At 30.9% G+C, this 22,399-nt stretch overlaps 1 protein-coding gene across 1 annotated transcript; it reads right to left on the bottom strand.

Annotated features, from left to right (window-relative positions):
- Nucleotides 1-2,482: 2,482 nt before the first annotated feature.
- LOC134700392 (scoloptoxin SSD976-like) lies at nucleotides 2,483-13,577 on the bottom strand. The gene is made up of 9 exons (XM_063561778.1): nucleotides 13,497-13,577; nucleotides 7,805-7,944; nucleotides 7,110-7,328; nucleotides 6,036-6,136; nucleotides 5,564-5,652; nucleotides 5,270-5,299; nucleotides 4,619-4,720; nucleotides 3,141-3,272; nucleotides 2,483-2,561 (listed from the first exon to the last, which is right to left on the bottom strand). Exons 1-9 carry the CDS (start codon nucleotides 13,543-13,545, stop codon nucleotides 2,494-2,496), a joined length of 930 nt encoding a protein of 309 aa, XP_063417848.1. The 5' UTR covers nucleotides 13,546-13,577; the 3' UTR covers nucleotides 2,483-2,493.
- Between the last annotated feature and the right edge of the window lie 8,822 nt (nucleotides 13,578-22,399).

The raw sequence follows: 22,399 nt of genomic DNA, 5'->3' as shown, positions 1-22,399 counted from the left end.
GTATTGTTCTAGTAGTATTGACAGTTATTACTTGCAATATTTTCCAATTATTTCTTTGTGTGCTTATAATTTTTGAAATACTAAGGTTTTTCTAAATAAAGGCAACAGTACTAGTATACCGCTGTTCAAAACTCGTAAATCTATGGACAAAAAACAAAATTGGGGTAACAAACTAAAACTGATGGAAACCATTTAAATATAAGAGGAGAACAACGACACAACATTAAAATGTAACACACACAGAAACGGACTGAGCATTAGACAAAATTCGATGAGAATAACATCAAAACCAAATACATGATTTGGGATAGAAAAGTATCGTGACACGTCTTATAGTGACGTGAATTCGAATTCACACTCAAATATAAAAGAAAACAAACGACACAACGGAAACACAACGTTAATATGTTACACACATAGAAACGAACTATGATATAACAATGGCCATTTTCCTAACTTGGTACAGGACATTTTTAAAGATAAAAAGGGTGGGATAATCGAGGAATACATACCCTTAGCTGTTTTTGGCAAAACTTTACGGAATTTTGGTTCTTAATGCTCTTTTAACTTCGTACTTAATTTGGCCTTTTTAACTTTTATGGGGTTTGAGCGTCACTTTTGAGTCTCTTAAAGACGAGAGATTCTGCATTGTAAGTTAAAGTATTTATATGGTACATTAAACAACTTTTAAAGAACGTAATCCCTTTAAACATCTGAAATATAAGCTGAAGAATGTTAAACATTTTGAACATCATTTTCTGTATATTGATCTTTTCGAAAAAAAAGAAAGCGTCATTCTGCATTCTGTATGTGCCTGTCCCAAGTCAGGAGCCTGTATTTCAGTGGTTGTCGTTTGTTGCTGTGTTACGTTATGCTTTCGTTTATTATCTTGTAATGATTAGGCTGTTAGTTTTGTGGTTTTAATTGTTTTACATTTTTCATTTCGTCGCCTTTTAAAACTGACTATCCTGACCTGATCTATAGTTGTTTATTTCTGTGTCCTTTGTGCTCCTGTGATTAATTGGCTCATTGGATCATCATACCACATCTTATCTTTTATATTTTGTGTTTGATTTTGTTTACCCGCTAAGTCTGTACTGTGTTAATGTTACCGCAGTGGTCTGATTTTGTTCAACACCAAGCAAGACAGTGGAATGTGAACAGGCGTACTTTGACTTATGATAATGGTTAATTTTTATAAATTGTAACTTGGATGGAGAGTTTGTCTCATTGGTACTCAAACCACATCTACTTATATCTACGACATATCTCGGGAGATTCATGTATTCGTCCACAAAATTCTTTCAAAAACATTCTAACAATGAAAGTCATTTTTACTGTTTAAAAGTATTTGTTTAACGGATCCGCCACTGACACGTAAGTCAAAGACGCAATGTTTTCTATTGAAGACACATAAATATATATCTTTCGTTTTTAGAAGGTTGCTGACGTATACCAATAGCTGTAAAATAAATGTGTGTGTCGTTATTTTTTGTGCTCTTGTCTATTTGATTTTCAAACTTCTTCAATTTAATAAAATAATGACTGTCAATTAGATGAGAATCAACTAAGTTTGGTTTTAAAAACTTTATTTCCGGTCCACATGTTTTACAATGATTAAGTATGCCACGTTTGAATCATGTTTTAATAAGTACTCTCAGATCTGTTTATTGTGTCTTTTTTGTCGGGATGTATAAGTTCCCCGCCACGTCCACTTGTATTTTTTTGTCTATCTGATGAGTTAAGCCTTTTTCAACTGATTTTTATAGTTCGTTCTTTAAGTTGCACTGTTATACCACTGTCCCAAGTCAGGAGCCTGTAATTCAGTGGATGTCGTTTGTTCATGTGTTACATATTTGTTTTTCGTTCATTCTTTTACATAAATAAGGCCGTCAGTTTTCTCGTTTGAATTGTTTTACATTGTCTTATCGGGGCTTTTTATAGCTGACTATGCGGTATGGGCTTTGCTCATTGTTGAAGGCGCTAATGTGACCTATAGTTGTTAATGTTTGTGTCATTTTGGTCTTTTGTGGATAGTTGTCTCATTGGCAATCACACCACATCTTCTTTTTTTTAATAATTAATGCTGTCACATTTACGTGTACTTTGTAACTATAAACAGAAAGTAATATTGAACATGTGTATCTATATTTAGTTTTAATTCATTGCAGACTATAATATAGAGATAGGAAAATCTAACTGTAATACAATTTTTTTTAGAAAGCAAGCACTTCATATATGAATTGGAAGGCACAAATTTCGATATTTAGAAGATCTCATAATTCTACAAATAGTTTCGAAAGCTTGCCGCCGACAAACTGTTTGTCGTTTAGTAAACAAAAACATGAACTATAAGCTGGAATATATAAACAACAAACATAGTTTTGCCAGCATAGTTTTGCGATAATGCATTAAACAATGCAAAGCAGAGGACAAAATTACATATATTGATTATGAACAACTGAAGAGAATACTAATACTCCTGCCCGAATATTAGCTGTCTAAAAAGTCAATATCGTAACTTCCGCTTGCACCTTGGACTGTAGCGTTGGCAATTTTTTCTGCAATAAATGAACCATCATTAAAAATCAATTAAAAAGTAATATTTATAAGAATAAAGTATAAACATCCAACCTTTAAAATGATAGCTTTACTGACATGAAACCAGAATTCAAATACTTAACAATAATTTATAATTTCGAAAAAAAAGTCTGATTAATTGCTTGCCAACATAACAAACAAAATAAGTCATCATCTAAAACCTGAACATTGTTTCAGGATACTAGTATATAAAAGAAATCAAATTGTAAGGGAACGACCATTTAATTTCAATAGTGTGGGGAGGGGGTATTTTTTTTTCTTTCTAAAACGATATTGAACCCCAATTTGTTGAAGAAAAAATGATGGTCAAGCTGATGACCAACAAAAATATCATGAATATAAAATGATAATTTGACGGATATCGTCGACAAACTGAATAAAATGTTCGTGTCTTGCGCAAAAAAAAACCACCACCTGACTTCTACAAAAAACAACCCCATCCCCCTACCTTGAAGTTAAATGGTTGCATCTCAGTTGAATTAAGTCACACAGAACACGGATAAACCGCTTAACCGTACTCAATTGCCGTCAATACTTACTACAAAGGCACTGTTCCGGGCAGAACTCCTTAAGTAATGACCGTTCTTCTTCGTCATCACTTAGACACTGTGATTCAGTTATTGGTCCACAAATATCGTAATCGTAGTACTGTTCCGGATTTTTACATGGCTCTAAAATTATAAAAAAATATTTCATTTTCTTCTGATCATTTTTTTCTTAAATATTATAGACCAATTTTGCAATGTGCCGTACGATTTTGTTTAATATTGGTGGGTATAGAAAGAGCAGAAGCACACACATATATTTAGGAAAACAGACTTGGCGTTTCCAATTGGAAGCCACACACCTATCTTAATCACCATTTTATAAATCAGGAGGAAAAACAAATCGTAGCCTAAGTTGATTACATAGTACATGTACATGTATACGTTCCTGCTGAGGAAAAAACACGAAAGCATGTTCTAGGCTGACATAATTTATAAAAAATATGGAATTTTTGGTTCTCAAGCATTTATTGTATATTCAAAAAGATACATTAGTTGAGTGTATACCGCAAAAATATAGATATCGTTAAAAAAAGGTGCACGTGAAGTTGACAATCATCTTTCATATCAGCACTATCTCATCTCTATTCTTTTCTTTTAGTTCAACTAACCCTTAATACTATCGTGACTATGTTATAATAAAATCATTTTCCATTTCTTCAAGCTTATTCAGTTTTAGTGCGTTTTATTCTTTACCTTAGTCTACATTATCGTGAACAGGGCCGCATTCAATATCGTAGCTGCTACGTAGTGCTATGTAGCTTTTGACTATTGAACGTGTAGCTATAGACTACATTTGTATCTATGTATGCTATGTATCTGCTACGATGCTGCTACGATATTGAATTCAACCCTGTTTTTATTGTACTCAGTTTTCGCACGATATCAGTGTCATCAATTGTTACAGAGCATGCATGCTCATATGTTAAAACATGCTTCATGAACTATATGCCCTTTTATAGCCGCATCAAAACAATGAATGTTCTTGTTTGTGAATCCTAACTTGTAATACATTCCTAAATTGTAAGATTCAGTTCTTATGAATGCTTAAAAAAGGAACTAGTTTATAAAACACTGAAATATTTGTATTCGTACATTGTACTTCCGGTCAGTGTAAAGTATAAATAAAGTATAATTATGTAATTTTGTCTTTATATAGTTTAAAACTCATGTCGAACAGAATAAGACGTTTCATTAATTGTCATTTCTATTTTCCTGTTTTGTTTATTATGTACTTCTAATCTCTTGAAATCTATGTTTCTCATTAGGAAGATATATGTCAGACTGAGACAAATATAGATAAAATTGGTAGGTGTGATTTAAATTTCCGATTAAAAAAGATCTGAATAACAATGCATCATTTTCCTAGGAAAAAGATTGTCTGATGATTTCAAATATAATATTATACTTTATTGCAAAAAAAACATGAAACCCTGACGGGATATGAGCAACAGATAAATTATCCAATATACCGTCACAATTTGGTCCCATGCCAAACTGACAGCTACAAGAACAAGTGGAAATATTAAGAATGCCGGATCCAACTCCAGACTTGTTGCAGGTTTTCCGGCAATCTAAAAATAAAAGACGATTAAAACAAATGCAAATATATAAGTATATAAATTAGTAAAAGAAAACGGCATGTTAGTTATGTCATAATGACTTACAATTTTTGTTATGTATAGCCGTACTAAAATATCCAGATTACCAAAGCAACCAGACTTCTCTCCTATACAAAGACTAAATGAGGTATAAGTTGGCATATATGTTACAGAATGTCCTGCCATTGTTCGCGGAGAACTGCTCACTCGCTTATTTATGTAACCTTAATCGTGCTAAATCATACATATGGCAGTTAGTTTTCTAGTCCGATTTTTTTTATTAATCATGTCGTTCTGTTTAACAGCTCACTCTACGATGATGGTTTTGCTTATTGTTGAAGGACATACGGTGACCTATAATTGAGGTCATCAACGCCATTCCGGTTCTCTCGTATAGTTGTTTCATTGCCAATCACACCACTTCTTCTTAATTTTATACTTCAAAGTTAGTGGAATATATTCTTAAGTATAGCATAAGATTTGTATTTTATGAATTTTTTTTTATACTTAATATATACTTACCACAATGTTCTGAAGATGCATCACAAGGAACTGAAAAGATAAATAAGAAAATTCAAACTGAGATCACGCTATTTTAAAAGGGTTTTCAATGCTCAGTCTTTAGTCTCTACGCAGTGTATAACGACTATATCGACTAAATAGATGCATGCTCATGACTTACTATATCTATAGTGTAGGATGTGAATTTTTGATTTACTTAAAAAACAATTGAAAAAATAGCATCAAAAGTTAACTAGACAACTTTTGAATCACAAAGAAATAATAAAAAAAAATCAATTTGAATACGAAACATACCACACAATCCGTTGTCACAGAAACTCTCTGTGCCAGAACACTTTGTGCAAGGGGATCCTCGTTTCAGATTGGGTGGAACCAAACTTTGTCTGTAAAAAAACAAACCCAAAAATGTATTTTAAAAAATTCTTATAGTGACAATCATAACTAAACGGCTTTTAATCTTTATTGTTATCATTACAGCTTGGCAAGATTTTAGAACTGTCCAACCTTTTAATGATTGTGAAGCTTTAGCTATTTTCTCTGTGAGCACACTCATCGACAATCTCATTTCGAGGCTGATGATTATCTATTTCCAGTTGCTCGTATTGTTAATGACTTTTCTAATTGATGTTTCCTCCAAAACCTTTTATGGTTGAAAATACCTTTTTCTAGATTTTTTGCGAATTTCAATGGTAGAGTCCTTATTTTAATTGTACAATATTTATTTTCATATTATTTATAGTTCATATGTTAAAAGAAGTACACCTACCCTCCATCGTAAAGACATACAAGAACGCTGGCTTTTTTATTGTTAATTGTGCATTGATTTGTGAAAGCACATCCTATCTGGGTATATTGAGAGTTGATCATCTGCAAAATAGAATAATGCTGATAATAATATTCAAAATAATCAGAACAAGTCTACAATCATTCAAAATTCCAAAAACAACCTCTCCGTACAATGCTTCAGCAGTTGTAATAACCACTGTTTTATTTTTTTAAATATTTCTTACCTTGCTCTTCGAAAGTATGTTCCTTTATAAATTATCTTTAGTCGTATTTAACTTCAAATTCAACCAGCTGGATGAAATACTGGCAATATTAATGAAATGTTTAATTGATTCGAGAAGGGACAAAATAGATATCAGTGAGGACTTTTGCTTGTCTTCAAAATTTCATGTACATGTATTTCCTTTTTAGCGCTGTTCGTCTTTCTTTTAAAGGGCTAAGATGACCGAGTGTTCTAAGTAGTATCAACTGTATTTCTAGCTTATTAATAATGAAATTGTTGATTCGAGCCCCGTGTGCTTAGCGGAGAAGTAGGTATTACAAATTATAAAGTCTTAGATTTGATTTGTCTAGGTTTCAAACACACAACCTCCTGTCCTAGAGGCGAGCACGCTACCAAAAAAAAACGACGATTGCATAATAAGAACGTGACTGTTTTGGAAATTTTGTTTACTTTAGATGCTATATACCACGCATTGTTATTCATAATTAAACGGCTTTTTATCATCGATCATTATCAAAATTTATGAACCGATAAAAGTGATTGGCAATGAATGGAATTTTGTCTAAGTTGAAAAGTCTACAGTTATTTTACTAATTTTGCGAGCTGTTAATTTACCTAAATTCTGCACGGAAGAAAACGCGAATATAAATCGTCGCGAATAATAATCATTTAAATACAAAGATCTATAAAATAAAACAAAATTTACTGCATTTATCATGACTGTTCCTCTTCCAACAAGGTTTCAACCTTTTAAAATACATGTGTACTTTTTTAAAAAGGTACATGTGTACCTATCTGTGCACTTTTTAAAAAGCAAATGTATATACCTACCGTCATGAATCGACGACAAGAGTCAATATCTAAACAAGTCATAAAATTAGGAATAAAATGTCGTATCTCTCGAAACCATTCAAGTATAATACTATCAATGCTTCCATCTTTACTGAAACCAATGTTCATTTTTTCAGGTACCAGGTCCTTCTCAGTGCTTTTAAATAATTCACAATTTAGCATTGCTTCAGCTTTGCGTTGTAAACTTTCATTCAAATGCTGTATAAAAAAATTACAAATTTATTTTGGATTTTAAATACAAAATTGAAACAGCATAATGCATAGTCGTATAACTTAATAGCTTGTTTTTTGTACTTAAACACAAATTAACAACGTCTTCCGTGAAACATCAAGTATGGTGACCTATAGTTGTAAATTTCTGTGTCATTTGATCTCTTGTGAAGAGTTGTCTCATTGGCAATCATACCACATCTTCTTTTTTTATATCAGTTTTAATTTGGGGGCAAAAATATAACTTTTTCATAATGAAGCGATTTTAGACTATCAAAATATTCAAAAATATGTGTTTTTTTGCAGCATACAATAACATTACTTATATGTAAATACATGTATCTATGATGAATGATGAACGATTTTAACATCTCAAATGTTATTTTTCTTAATTTAGCATTTATTTCTCAGAATTTTCTTAGCCTTCTTGTCAACGCTCTTCAAAAATAAAAAATAAATCTAACCAATTTATTCATGTTACCAACGTAGAAATTGTACGCTCCATTTGCCAAAATACGTCTGTATTTGTTGTGAATTGCTACAGCTTGATATGGCTCTGTTTTCAAAGTTATTCTGTATCCACTAATAGAATAACTACAGGAAACTGCAAAACACGAAAAGGAAATATAAATATATAAACGTTCCAGCGGGATCTTCTGGTCACGAAGATATGTCATATTCAGATCTTGAAATGGGATATCGATCTTTTATTATGTTTATTGTAAATGTCAGTCGTCAATTTAACAGTTTAAAGTACACGTAACATTTTCAATAGATACACAATGAATCTACAGAAAGAAAACAATAATAATGTACGATATAATCTCGCTCGGATTCCAAAAGAACAGGATAATTGTCCCTTTACTTTAAATCAACTTATTTTGTATTTCTTTAAAGATAATATGTTCGTAAAATTTGACAACATTTTAAAAATCTTTGTGACAAAAAAACAACAAAAAAACAAACTCTGGTTATTCTAGGATTAAACGCATTTCTAAAGAAATTTATTGGTGTATAAAATCGACCAATTTACTCTCAAACAATAAGAGAACTTTTATTATGATATATTTGTTTGTGAGTAAATTGGTCCAGTTTATACACCAATGAATGCCTAAACAAAAAGCGAAATAAGGAACACACTTTTCCACACTCGTAACCTCTATCGCACGTTAATTGTATAATAGTGTCATTGAATAGACCTGGCGCATGCATATATTTGATGGTTATCGCAAATTTTGTACTCTGTTTGATTAAATAAAACCTACAAAAACTGTCATTAACTTTCAAACGAATGTTTAATGTTTATTTTTTTAATTTAACGATTGACGCGAAGTGGAAATAAATTGTGTTCACGTCAATCCGAATTGTGTTATTATCCCCGGGCGCCATCTTGTTAACATTGGTTACGGTCAAGTTACGAAAAGAAGTTCGATCAACGTCGTCAACCGAAAAATGAACAACACCAAGAACAACTTCCAGAAGTCCTCTCCACCAATCATATTAAATCCTAATTTGCTTCTAATATAATATTTATATCCTTTTATCGCTAATTTACGTAACATTTAACTCGCGAACGAACAACACTGATAATTAATTTAGTGCACTGTAATGTGCTACGCGCATTCATGATGAATAAATGTGTTGTTCATTCACTCGTTAAACATTTTTACCTATTTGAATTCTTTGATTAGTTGTTCTTTTTATTAAAATGGCAAATGGTGTTTTCATAATATTACAGTTGAAAATATAAGGAACTACATCTTTTTCTACGCATTCACAATTTGTTTGTATCCGACGTTATTGATGTCTTCACAATGTCTATTGTGGCAGGGGTCAAATAAGTGAAATACCCACGTTTATTTCATATGTGAAATTATCGGTTTTTAGTTCACTTGAAAATCTAAGACTATGTAATTCATTGTAACCAATATAATAATGACTGATAATTTCTTTTCTCAGCACAGTAAAGTGATATGGATTTTTTTCGCTAGAAACAAAGGGCGCATATGCCATTGTCAATGAAACTAACAACCGTTATCATAGATAAAAAAAAAAAAAAAAGGAAAAAGAAAAAAAAAGGGATAAACAAATTACCTCCGGTAATCACAGCTCGATAGATTTTCTCACTATCACCGTCAAACGAGAAACTCAATCTCGTTGAGATGACCAACTATAGTGTAAATCTGAAGGATATTCCTGTATTGTGAGTACACACACATTCACACACATGCAAGTAATAACGATTTTTTACCCCAAATATACATGACACAAATGTGCAATACTAAGATCATTCGATAAAAGAGCAGCCATGATCTTTCACGCTCATTAAGATTATTGTCACGATCTTTCACGCTCAGTAAGATTATTGCCATGATCTTTCACGCTCAGTAAGATTATTGTGATCAGGTTAGATCTATATTCAATCAATTGAGAAGATTTACTATAAAAATCTTGCATAACATATTCACGTTATAAAATGGACAGGAAAAAAAAAAAAAAAAAAAAAAAAAAAACTTGGACATTGTGAAAATTTATTTTAATGACAATTACATTTTATGAATAATAGACTGACAATATCGGTCTTTGACTTTAATGGAATTTTTTTTTTCTTGTCATTTTTCCGGTTTACAATTTATGTATTTCTTTAAAATTAAAGTGTTCACTGATATTAGTGCCTAAAAAGCTCAAAACATCAAAAATGAATGAATATCGTCATTGAATGGCAACTCATGATAAGAAGTCAATTGGTGCGTTGGTCACAACATTTTGTTTGGCTGTCCCTTTGGTATCTTTCGACCCTCTTTTATATGTTCACTGTAAACACCGTGCTTTAAACACTTGTGATACATGTTAAGATCTAAACGTGTTAAGAATTGTGTTTAATTTCTAAACACATTTTTCAGTAATATTTAAACATGACGTGAATTTAAACATTTTGAAAAATGAAAGTGTATATAGAAATTAAACACATTGTTCTAAGCTAAACATGATTCTAAACACAATCATAAACACATTGTATTGAGACACGTTTAGATCTAAACATGTAAAAAAAAACCACAAAGATGTGCTTAGAATTGTGTTAAGGATCTAAACACCATTTTTACAGTATAGATATGATCTTATTGATTATTTTAGTCGTTTCTCTCTTTATACTGCAGTTTTGGGGGAAACTGAGAAACTGAACGAATATCTTTGTTGTAAATAATTGATAAATCTATTAGGGGTCAAATCTTAATGTTTCTGATTTTCATACGTGCATACTAGGTTTAAGTTCAATAAATGTAATTTTAATTTTGTTTTACTAAATTAATTTTGAAAGGTGATAATGCTCATAATCACTTTTTAACACTGCCTACACTAAAATGATTTAACTGAATTTCCTATTAGTATTTTGATACAAACTAGAGTTTCAGTTAGCACAAAGTAAATAATTTTATTGAAATTATCAACTAGTTGCGTGAGGACAAAACCCTAGTCGATCCCTCAAGAGAATCCCCTCTCCTTAAATGTCCTCAGTTCCCGATTTTCCAACATTTATCAGGTATCTGTACCACAAACAAAGGGTCCTACATGTATATTCACTCCCATATGGACATTTTCAGAAAAACAAAATTTACCATGTCACGGTCATGTATTATATTCAGATTTGCAGTAAAATATGCGTTTAATCTTTTATAAATTATTATATCGTTCGAGCTCAAAAATTTTAAAACTGAGTCCCCGAATTTATATGATGTAAGAAAATATGGTGCTTGGCGAGAAATTTGTTGTGTGTATTCCAATTGGCACCAATTGGTTCCCTTTAGATAGCTGGCTTGTTACTGTATCGTTATATGAGCCACAGATAATCCATCAAATCTTTATTTAAAACGAAAAAAATAAACACCATAACCATGAGGTTATTTTTGCTTAGAATATTTTCCTTATTCTACTGCGGAATTTTCCCACTGGCTCTTAATCTAATACATATAGCTATACTTGTTACTCCTATCGCTACGAATCTAATACATATAGCTATACTTGTTACTCCTATCCATTTGGATATTTCAGTTTCACAAGGGAAACAGTTAACTTCATACAAAAGTTCCGACAAAAGAGACGATTTTTCGTTCTAGATTGTTAATTTTTCCATTTTTGAACGGTAACGTTCCATTTTCCCCTTCTTACGGTATGAATATTTCACAAAGTGTAAGCTCAGCCTGTGAATCAGTCGGGGTTTGGTTTAAATATATATGCATTTCATATATAGATAGTAAACTATTAAGTCATGGATTTCGTTACCACACTTTTAATTAAGACTTGCAAAAAGTTTACCTAATTATTATGTATAACAAAGATACGAAGATTTATTTATAAACTTTGGCTGTTCTTTTATAGAACTCCTATTAAAAACAGGAGGATAGCGCATCCTAGTTTTTACGCTGATATTGTTTACAAATCCCTTAAATTTAGATACGATTCCTGTATAATCCTTTAAATATACATTTAATCAATCTTATAAAGCAGTAACAGTTTTAAACATTCTTTTATCGGTACTAATATTTGTGTGTTTATTGAAAAATTAAAACATTAATTGATATACATTGCAATACAAGATCTACTAGTCTACAGTTATGAGAACTCATGATAAGACATCTTGTCTACAATGCTACGTATAAATGTATTTTGGCATTCATTTCTCAGACTGCTCTACAGTAAATAGACTCGTCATAGATACTTACTTACTTAATCCTGTTGCCCCTTGGTGGAGCATAGGCCACTAATCATAATCGTCATAGATACCAGTAGAAAATTTGTATTTACGCCAGACGCGCGTTTCGTCTACGAAAAACTTTATCAAGTGACGCTCGAATCCAAAAAAGTTAAAATGGCCACATTAAGTACCAAGTTGAAGCAGAAGAGCATTCAGGACCAAATTCCTAAAAGTTTGGCCAAATACAGCTAAGGTAATTCATTCCTGAGGAAGAAAAGCCTTAGTATTTTAAAATTAAATCCGTTGGATGTGTACTGATTGATACTTTAATCTGGTTGAATATGATTTATTTATGAATTGTAATTGGTTGGGAACTAACTTTTAATATCTACAAGTACGTTATCGATGCTTTGTTTTAATAATTCTATTCCTAGGTGTTTTGTCCTTAATACCATTATTTTAAGTTCATGCAAATACAACTGATTTATATAGTTAGACTTTGCTTATGTTGGGCTGTTACTCTCCTAGATTAGGGAGGGGGCACTCACATTCTTTCTATACTGTCCCAAGTCAGGACAATCTAAATGAGATATCAATCAAACGTAACGTATTTGTTCGCATATGTATAACGACAGCAGAGGTTTATAGATTGAAGTCAGGAGCATTTAGTTTAGTGGTTGTCTTTTGTTCATGTTCAAATTGTTAGTTTTCTCGTTAGAATTGTTTCACATTTTTAAAATCAGTGCCTTTCAAAGCCTACTGTACGGTATGATTTTTTCTCATTGTTGAAGGCCGAATGGTAACATATAATAGCTTATGTTCACTTTATTTGAACACTAGTATATAATTGCCTCATTTGCAATCCTACATATACCAAATCTCTTAGTTTTGTAGCTGCTTCCGAATTCTTTATAAATGTTTATAAAATGTTTACAAATGTTTTTTTTTATAATTGAAAACTGTAATCGTAATTATTTTAATGACTTTTCTATTTTATGATATTCATAAAAAAGTTTGATTGTTATATGAAAATAAGAGTTACACCTTTTAAAAAGTGCGTCCGAAGAAAAGAAAAAATGAACAAAAATACAGAACTCCGATGAAAAATTAAAACGGAAAGTCCGTAATCAAATGACAAATTCAAAGGCTCAAATACTTCAAACGAATGGATAACCACTGTCATATTCCTGACTTGGTACAGGCGTTTTCTAATGTAGAAAATGATGGATTAAACCTGGTTCTAAAGTAGTTAAACCTCTTACTTGCATCAAATTTCATTAAATTGACAACAATTTTCTGTTCTTATCTTCATCAAGAACACTAAAACCCCAAAATTTGAAAGTCTAGAATGTTAAGATATCATCATATTACAATATAAGAACATTATTATCTTAGTTTTGGTTTTGGTTTTCTTTTTAAATAAAAAGAATTTTATTATTAAACTATAATAGTTAACACCTTACCAATCAAAACTGAAAAAAGAAAATTTCCTATCTGTCGTATCAATTCCATCCTTTCGTCTTATTGATCGTGGAAGAAGTGATTCTTATACATGTGCAATACTTTTATGAAAACAATCTGGGAGGGATAAAGCTACCTTGGACATGAATATTCATGTCAATAATTGTAAAATAATGGAAAAATCAATGTTTGACATTACATTTATATATATGGAAGGTTGTGAGTAAGTGTTAAAACAAATAACAACAGAAACGAAAAGACCAACGAGGACAAAAAAATGTAAAAAAAAAAAATCAAGACGTCAAAGCAAGTGGTCAATAAGCTCAACAGGTAACACCAAATTGTCACTTGGATATGCATTAATGATTTAATTTGCCGCTGGACGTTAAAAAGCAATTCTTCTGCATCATCAATGAATGATAGAATAAAGTGACATTGGGAGGCAATGGCGGGAATTTAGACAAGTGCATACACGTGCACTGCTAGTTGTGTGAGCAGTCGCCTTAAGAGAGTTTACGGGTTAAAAGAAAAGACAATAACAGGCAAAAATGATAGTATAAAAGGGGGCATAATGAATACACAATTAAAGGGTTCTAAAAGTATATTAAATAAGGAATGGTAGGCCACATGAAAAAAAGACCAGTGAAAATCGTCTTACAGACAAAAGAATAAAGCCTTTAAGAAATGAAAAAAAAAATCCAGACCCTTATTCAATGCATGATATAACTAAAAGATCAAGAAGATGTAGTATCACCTTAAGCAAACTTAAACAACCGAAATGATTTATTTTGAGTATATGCCTTCTTACACTCTAATATATTCCACTGTACATATTAAGTTTTTTCGTAGCTGCGACACAAAAATTGCACGAAATCAAAGGTGTAGGGCAATGACTATGGCTGCAGTTTGCACATTTCGTAATTGACAGGCCATAGAAGGGGTCATAAACCATACACGAAAAGATAAAATATTGATCTAAGTACTTAATTTGCATCTCTAAACCCCCACCCCGACTTGTTTTTTAGGAGGGTGTCTATAAATGATCGATTATAGACAGCCGAGTACGCATTTAAAATTCACTATACTATATAATTCATTTTATGTTTCAATTTGTTCGAAAAAAGTCGAAAAGTATTTGTATTTAAAATGATTTTTGGTGAATGGAAACTGTGAGGGTCCCTGACATATTCTAGTCTGCCCTTTCATAAAATAGTGATTTCTTTAGTGTTCTATCGAACTTTCGAATAAAAAATACCTGATAACCGTTCAGAAAAAAAAAAAATGTTTCTTACAGATACAACAAGTGATTTTTAATAGCAATAAGATACATTTTTCTTTTAAAATACAACTTTTAAGTCTTACGGGAAACTATTCTAAGCCTACAACTTTCACTGTTACCTCGCTCTAACTTATCTATGCCGGGTTATTGTTGAAGGTCGTACGATGACGTATGGTTGTTAGTACATATTTCCTTTGGTTTCTTTGGGAAATTTGTCCATTGGCAACAAACATACTACATCATCTACTTTTTATAAGTACTGTATACATTACAACGTATTTTGGTGATCTTGCAAAATGATCGTAATCCCGAAGATCGTAAACATATTTTCTTATCTTAAAAGGGGGCAAGAAGGGTTCCTTTAACAGGCCAATAGATAAGATTACACTTAATTTAAAAAAAAAAAAAAAATAGGGGTATTTTTTCTCTCATAATAACAGTAACCAAATTCACAACAATGTCAATTCCAAGAAAGCAGACAATAGTTAGTAATTAGTCAATAACAGTACAACATCAATGATCTTGAATATATGCCATTTTTAACTAAAATATAAAGGCACAGAACCAGGACCGTTTTTCTTATCACCAGCACAGCGTCAGGACAATTCCGTTTAACGAACTTGCACGACTTTTGAAATATAATATTGTTGTAATATACTTTGCATGGTACTTATGACGCATCAGAGAAAAATTAAGCAACAAGACAGTCGTTTTATTGCCGTTCTGATACAATGTAAACAAACCCACCAGCACAGAATCAGGACCCACCAGCACCCGTCAGGACCGAATCACCAGCACAGTACGTTCTCTCGCAGGACAACCATATCCACCGTGACATATTGTATATAAATGTCAAAAGAACTACCTTGTCCAAAGAAAAACACCATTGAAAATGGTATTGGGTAATTTAATGTATTTAATAAATTGATTTTTAAGCTTCTAAAAAGATTTTTCACATTTGAGATACCGTTTTCTTGCAAAATTAAATAATGAGAGTCCGTACAGTCAAAACACTGATTCCTTGTTGAAGCATATCACATCACTAATGAATCATTATTCTTATTATTATTATTAACAGTGCTTATATAGCGCTTATCTAAATAAACATTTACTCTCTAGCGCTTTACAATGCATAAAAAACAATGAAACAAGTACATATAAACAAATTTAAAAATCAAATATAAATAGATACCGTAAAAAAAAACAAAAAAAACGACTGAATATATGAAAATTAAAACTTATTCATCAAAAATGATTTAAAAAATATAAGCTAATTTTGAAAAAAAGTAGTATTAAAAGCAAATCAACAGTGCTTAAAAAAAATGACTAATAGCTTTATGTCTAAAAATAAAAAGAGTAAAGGAAATAAAAAGGAAACTTTGAGTAGGTATGAGAAATGTCTTAAAAAAAATATTTAAAAAGTGTAAAGGTAATTAAAATGCAATAAAAAGTTAATATGATACATAAAAATATAAACTGAACGAATTATTACAGTAAGTCAATATGCTTTTTGGTCATAACAAATATTTTGACCTTCAGTAATTACCAGCCTGGAGAATTGTTCTTAATCAATATTTTACAAGGGTTTACATCCATATTTCATAGACAATTACCGGAAATTATGGTTTACTGCTACTGGGTTGATGATGCTGATAGTGGGTGGTGTCCCAAAGGGAACAATCCACCCACTAGTTTGTGCTCAATATATAATGAATAAATAAATAAATAATTTATTAAAGTGCAACCTGAATTGCCATTATATAATAATCTTTATTGTAAAATTACACCCATGAGGGTCAAGCAATACAATGAAACAATAATTTTAAACTATACAATGCAATACAATGAAATACAATGTAATACAATAAAATACAAAATAATACAATATAATACAATACAATATATGGAATAATAGAACATTATAGTTCAATTATAAATGTATGTAAAAAACACCATCATAACCTTGCCTGACACGGGTCTGACTCCCTCAGTTCTAAAGACTGTTTAATGAAGACTCCAGTATGACAAACAAGTTCAGGGATGGGGTTTAGAATGGGTTTAAGTTTATTGAATGCATCAAGATGCTGAAATAATGGTACATAGTCTTTTAGATAAGCAAAAAGATTAGAACGCAAAGATATGTTAATGTCACAATACAAAAAGAAATGATATTCATCATCTAGGACTTCACATTTTTTACATAATCTTTGTGCTCTTGGAATGTTTCTGTACCTTCCTAATTCAATGCCTAGGGAATGATCACTTAGTCTAAATTTTGAGAGTAACTGCCTATGTATAAAATTATTGCAATTTAAATATTCCTCAGACTGACAATTATTTTTTAATTTCCCATAAAGACAAAGTTTGGATGAGGAATCCATTTTTGAAAGTTTAATTTAAGTATTTTTTTCATATTCCTCTGAAACACACTTTTTATATTACATTTTAACATGTTTTTTGATTGTTTAAAAGGTACATTATTATTAGAGTAATTTTCTGGGTTTATTTTCATTTCTTTAAAAATTTTATCTGCAAATGAGTACCAAGAATAAATTCCTTCTGAATGTAAATTTATGTTTGTTTGTAGAGATTCTTTAACCAGGGGATTAATATCATTACAATTTATTCTATAAAAAATACATGAGTGTTTGAGTTTTTATATAGGAGTCCAAAGTAAATCTACCTAATTCTGACCTAGCACCTATGTTAGTGGCTGTCTTTTTCAGTCCTAATACTGCTTTACAAAATTTAGAATGAACCTTCTCAAAGGGATATTTTTCTGCTAATGCAAGAGTATCACAAAATGTATTATTTACTGCAGCTCTATTAGATGCCCTATAAGCTGACTGAAAATTATCCATAAACCAAATCTCAGAGTTGTATGTCAAATAGGTCTTATAAGAGTATCAAATAATTTACATGACAAATTAGTGGGAACAAAATTAAAATGGGACATATATTTTCTCAATAAAAATAAAACTTTAATGCCTTTTTTATATAATACATACAATATATATATATACAATATACAAAGTTTTTTATTGTCAATTATGACGCCCAATAATTTGAGCAGTACAATTAAGTTCAATTTCATACAAGTGATTACATATTGATTACATTGATTATTTAACAATTAAACAAAGTCAAGTCTTTTTCACCCAAATAATTTCTGCAAAAAAGATGAATATATATATACAAGTTAACAAAAAATTTTTTCTGTGACGTATTAAATTTATATTAAGATCCAGTTTGTTACAATTTGTGATCCGGCAATTTTATTTGGCAGTCGCCAATGGCAGTCAGCAGGGTTAAAGAACATCAGTTGTTCGACCTGTTAGTCAAATGCGTTTTGTTTAAATATACTTTTTCACTTTGTTGGTCTTTTGGAAAATGTTGTTTGTGCTGTTTTTAGACCCTTCTACAACGAAATTTGTTTGACATGCACACGTATAAAAATTGCGGTTTTTATCCAACGCAATCATAGGTTTGAACGTAGTTTTCAATTTAGACTCGTTTATATATATATATATATATATATATATAGTTTTACAATATAATATAAATGGACAAACTACCGGTGACTAAACTGTATCTAGAATTGATTTTCTCTCTTTGAATAAAGTACACAATAATAAACTTACTTTTTTAATTATAACATTATCCTCAGATGACATTAACCATATTAATTTTGATTTATTTGGGAGGCTTTTAAAGTTTTTGTTAACCTTATTTAAGTAATCTATATATTCAGATCTTTTATTTTCTAAAACAGGACACTGAAGAAGAAAATGAATTTCATCTTCAACTTCAGTGTTACATAATTTACATATTCAATCCTCCACTCGAAGCCCCACATATCTGCCTCTTTCAATTTCTAATTTATGTGCACTGACTCTAAACCTAGTGAGCAGTCGCCTTTCATCCTCATTTAAAATTAATAAGTATTTTTCCATATAAATATTTTCTTTAAATAATCTGTAAGTTCTTAGTTTATTTCCATGCTGTTTATTTTGTCTATCATTGTAAAGTTCAGATTTCCAAATACAAGAATATATCTGTTTTAATTTCCGGTAAATTGGTGATTTTAAATCCATTTGAATTTTTAATAAGTTTAAGGTCTATATCAAGATATTCAGTCATAAGAATAGCAATACAACTATACCAACTATTTTTGTTTAAACTATTTAGTGATCTAGAGACATTCAGGGCTTCAGAGAGAAGGATATCATCAGACTTTAATATATATTTATGATATCTAAACATATTTAAAATTACTTCAAGAAATAAGAGAAATCTTCCCATTTTACCCAATACAGCTATATTTGTAGATTTATTTACCTAAACCCAAAGAAAATTTACAGAATTTGACATGAATACTTTCTTGTTTCATGTCCTTGCATATTTTAAAAAGATTATGTTAATTTTTATTTAGTTTATTTATTACTGAAGATCCCCATATTTCACTCCCATATAACAACACAGGTTTCACAGTATGATCAAATATATGTGAAAGTGTGTTAATTTTAGGTTTATAAGTTAAAACTTTTTTTATATTTAAATAAAGCTTTTAGTCCCCTTTTATATAAATCATCGTTAGCCCCTGTAAAGCTTCCACTTGCGCTCACATAAATTCCTAAATATTTATAGCCCCTAGCCCTTTCAATAGGTATATTATTAATATTAAATATTTTTTCCTCTAGTTTTCCTGTTTTATTAAATACTACTGATTTAGTTTTCTTTATATTTATTTGGAGCCCTTATTTATCACAGTAATTATATAGTTTATCAATACACCTCTGTAGACCATCAGCTGTTTCTGACATCAATACTAAGTCATCTGCATACAATAAGCAATTAAGGTGTGAGGGATTTAAAATAGCAGGTTTGCATGTCTCATCAAAAGAGTCAAGAATATCATTTATAAAATTTTTAAATAAAGTGGGGCTTAAATTATCCCCTTGTTTGACTCCTATGTTAGATGTAAAGTTTTCAGTCATAGAATATTTGTTAACCTTTACACAAAGTTCAGTATTATTATACATATCTTTTAGAGTGTTATAAAATAAATCACTGACTCCAATATTTCTCAGGTTAAAAAAAAAAGTCCATCATGATGAACAGTATCAAAGGCTCTTCATTGTTATTTTCAGCCAGCCTTATAGGCTTACAAAGCACTGTCATTTTAAAAATTATTATACATGTATATTAGTCACACGATTTTAATTAGCTTGTCTTTTTTTATCCAGTTCATAACATTTTATATATATGTTGACCTAAATGTAAACACCTAGAAAAATTAACATTAGACGATAATGGCTGTTCTGTTACGACACTTTTTAGTTGTTATGTCTTAAAGTATTTTATATTTTTGGTTCTCCAAACTACAGTATTTGTCACGAGCGTACCTGGACATGTGTTTTAGTTATTGAATTTAACCAGAGACATATATAATTATGTATATATGTCTCTGATTTAACTAACTGAAGCCATTGCCGACTACAGTTATTTTTAAACAGTATTATAACAAAGCCAATGTAGGACTTTCTTTGGGATATTATAGTTTCTGGGAAATATAAATGATGCCCCCGCAGATGCGATGTGATATTTTAAAAGTTAAGCGAATAGCTACCACAATATAATGTTCGAAAGTTGATTTTCTCTCTGATATAGACACCTTCATGTGATAAAATCTTAACTATCTTTATTAATTGGCAAAATGACTGAATCCGTGCTCATTCTTGTTTCAAATACATAGATGAATATAAAAGGACAGACAAGAAACAGCCAATGAAACGCATATGTAATGTATAAAAAATTAATGAATTTGGGTAAGAAAGCTCCAAGTGATTATACAGGAGGGCTTCAAGTGATTGCACAGTAAACTTGCAAGCGGTGGTACAGTCAATTGAAATATCCGATATTTAGAAAATTAATATATTTGGGTTTCTACTTGGACAATGACTTTCAATCTTTCAGACAGGTAAGACTATATATCAAAAAAGGTACGTGTGAAAATTCTGTTAGTAACGATGGGTAGTTCTATGTTTATTATTTTAACATTTTTGATTGCTGCTCCGTCGGCACGGTTTTGATCGATTTACTCGGAGCACAACCATTCTAGATTGACAACGTTTGGATGCATATGTCATTTTTATTATTTTATTGTTTCATATATACGTATAGAATGTTTTGATTACCAAAAAATGAAACAAAAACGTTTTATATTAACGCTTAAGTTCATCAAACTTTCCAGCAAGCAACTTGTTATTGTTACGAATGTCGGAGTTCCGCTTGACAATCTCCCGAATAACAAAACAATATAAAACAGTACAGTGTGGAATCGTCGTGGTTTTTTTTCGTTTTTTTTTAAATATCTTTTCAATACATCAGTCAATATAGTCTCATTATCAGTCTGTTTGAATTAAATTCACAAATTCTGAACTACGTTTAAATTCCATTTAACAAATGTTTGAATGGTATAATTTTTCTGGTGTTAGGCCGTACAACTCTCATAACAACGAACGCAAATGCTCCCGTTTTCCGCTAGAGCCAGTAGAGGTGTTCAAGTAGGGACCTCTCACCTTGTATCGTTCAATTTGCATCAAGTATGTGTAAGCATTGAAGCAAACAAAGCGCACTGTGGCAATCAGAAAATAACCGTTCAAATTTAGCCATAGCTATTTTTTCAACAAAGGAAATAACTGAGAAGATAAAATCTAAAAATTAAATAGTTAAGAACACTGATATCTTTGCATGTTTTTGCTCCAACACCTTTATCATGGCAGCAGTCCTTTTGCGCCAATTACTGTTTTTCAGAGGTATCATTTGCGCCAAATTTTATTTTCAAAATGTATCAATTGCGCCAATATTCGGAACTCATTTGCGCCAAGTTACCTGTACACATATCTATCATAAATATTAATGATTACTATATATTTATTCTTATTTTTGCCTCAAAAGGTATCATATGTTAGGAGATATTTCACCATAAAGACGAGTTTCTGAAGAGAGTTAAATGACTTAAGCAGCATTGGACAGTCAGTGTACAGAGAGAGAATAAAACTTATTGCTTTGCTTAACAAAGATATGCCAATATAAAAAATAGAAGTTTTTGCTCTTTATGTTTTAGCCACATATGTTGATGACACAGAGCTTTGTTCCCTCCATGCGTATGGGCTTTATTATTATTATGATCTATTTTAAACCATTTTATGGATTTCGTCCTTCAATGTTTGTATTTTTGGACAATAACTAGAAGTTAAAAGCTACTACATACATTAAATTGGGAAGTACCTATGCAGCAGCAGTAAGAAAAACATATGTTTCAGAAAATTAAACATGTGCCGTGTTACAATGCCGGTTCCAAGTCCGAATAAAGGAGCAAGGGAATATTTTTTTCTTTTAACTGGCGCAATCGTATGATTTATTTTTGGCGCAAATTATACCATCTAATTTTAAAACATGTGGCGCAAACATAGCATTTGAGAAAAAAAGTTGTGGCGCAAAAGGATGCATTTTTGGCGCAAACGGATCTCATTACCGACCCGCGAATTAACAATATAGATAATTAATTTAATTATGCATTTTTTTACCATGGAGTCAGGAGTCTGTGACCATAATTGTTTG

The sequence above is a fragment of the Mytilus trossulus genome, unplaced genomic scaffold (genome assembly GCF_036588685.1).
Source record: "Mytilus trossulus isolate FHL-02 unplaced genomic scaffold, PNRI_Mtr1.1.1.hap1 h1tg000138l__unscaffolded, whole genome shotgun sequence".
Classification (NCBI taxonomy): domain Eukaryota; kingdom Metazoa; phylum Mollusca; class Bivalvia; order Mytilida; family Mytilidae; genus Mytilus; species Mytilus trossulus.
This window is presented reverse-complemented; position numbering and strand designations above follow the sequence as displayed.

Excerpts from the sequence above, each read along its gene's own strand:
- LOC134700392 (XM_063561778.1), bottom strand. The coding sequence starts at position 13,545 with ATGGAATTGATACGACAGATAGGAAATTTTCTTTTTTCAGTTTTGATT. Across the intron at positions 7,329-7,804 it reads TTGGTAACATGAATAAATTG|CATTTGAATGAAAGTTTACA; the intron begins GTTAGATTTATT and ends TTTTTTATACAG. Across the intron at positions 2,562-3,140 it reads CCCGGAACAGTGCCTTTGTA|AAAAAATTGCCAACGCTACA; the intron begins GTAAGTATTGAC and ends CATTTATTGCAG.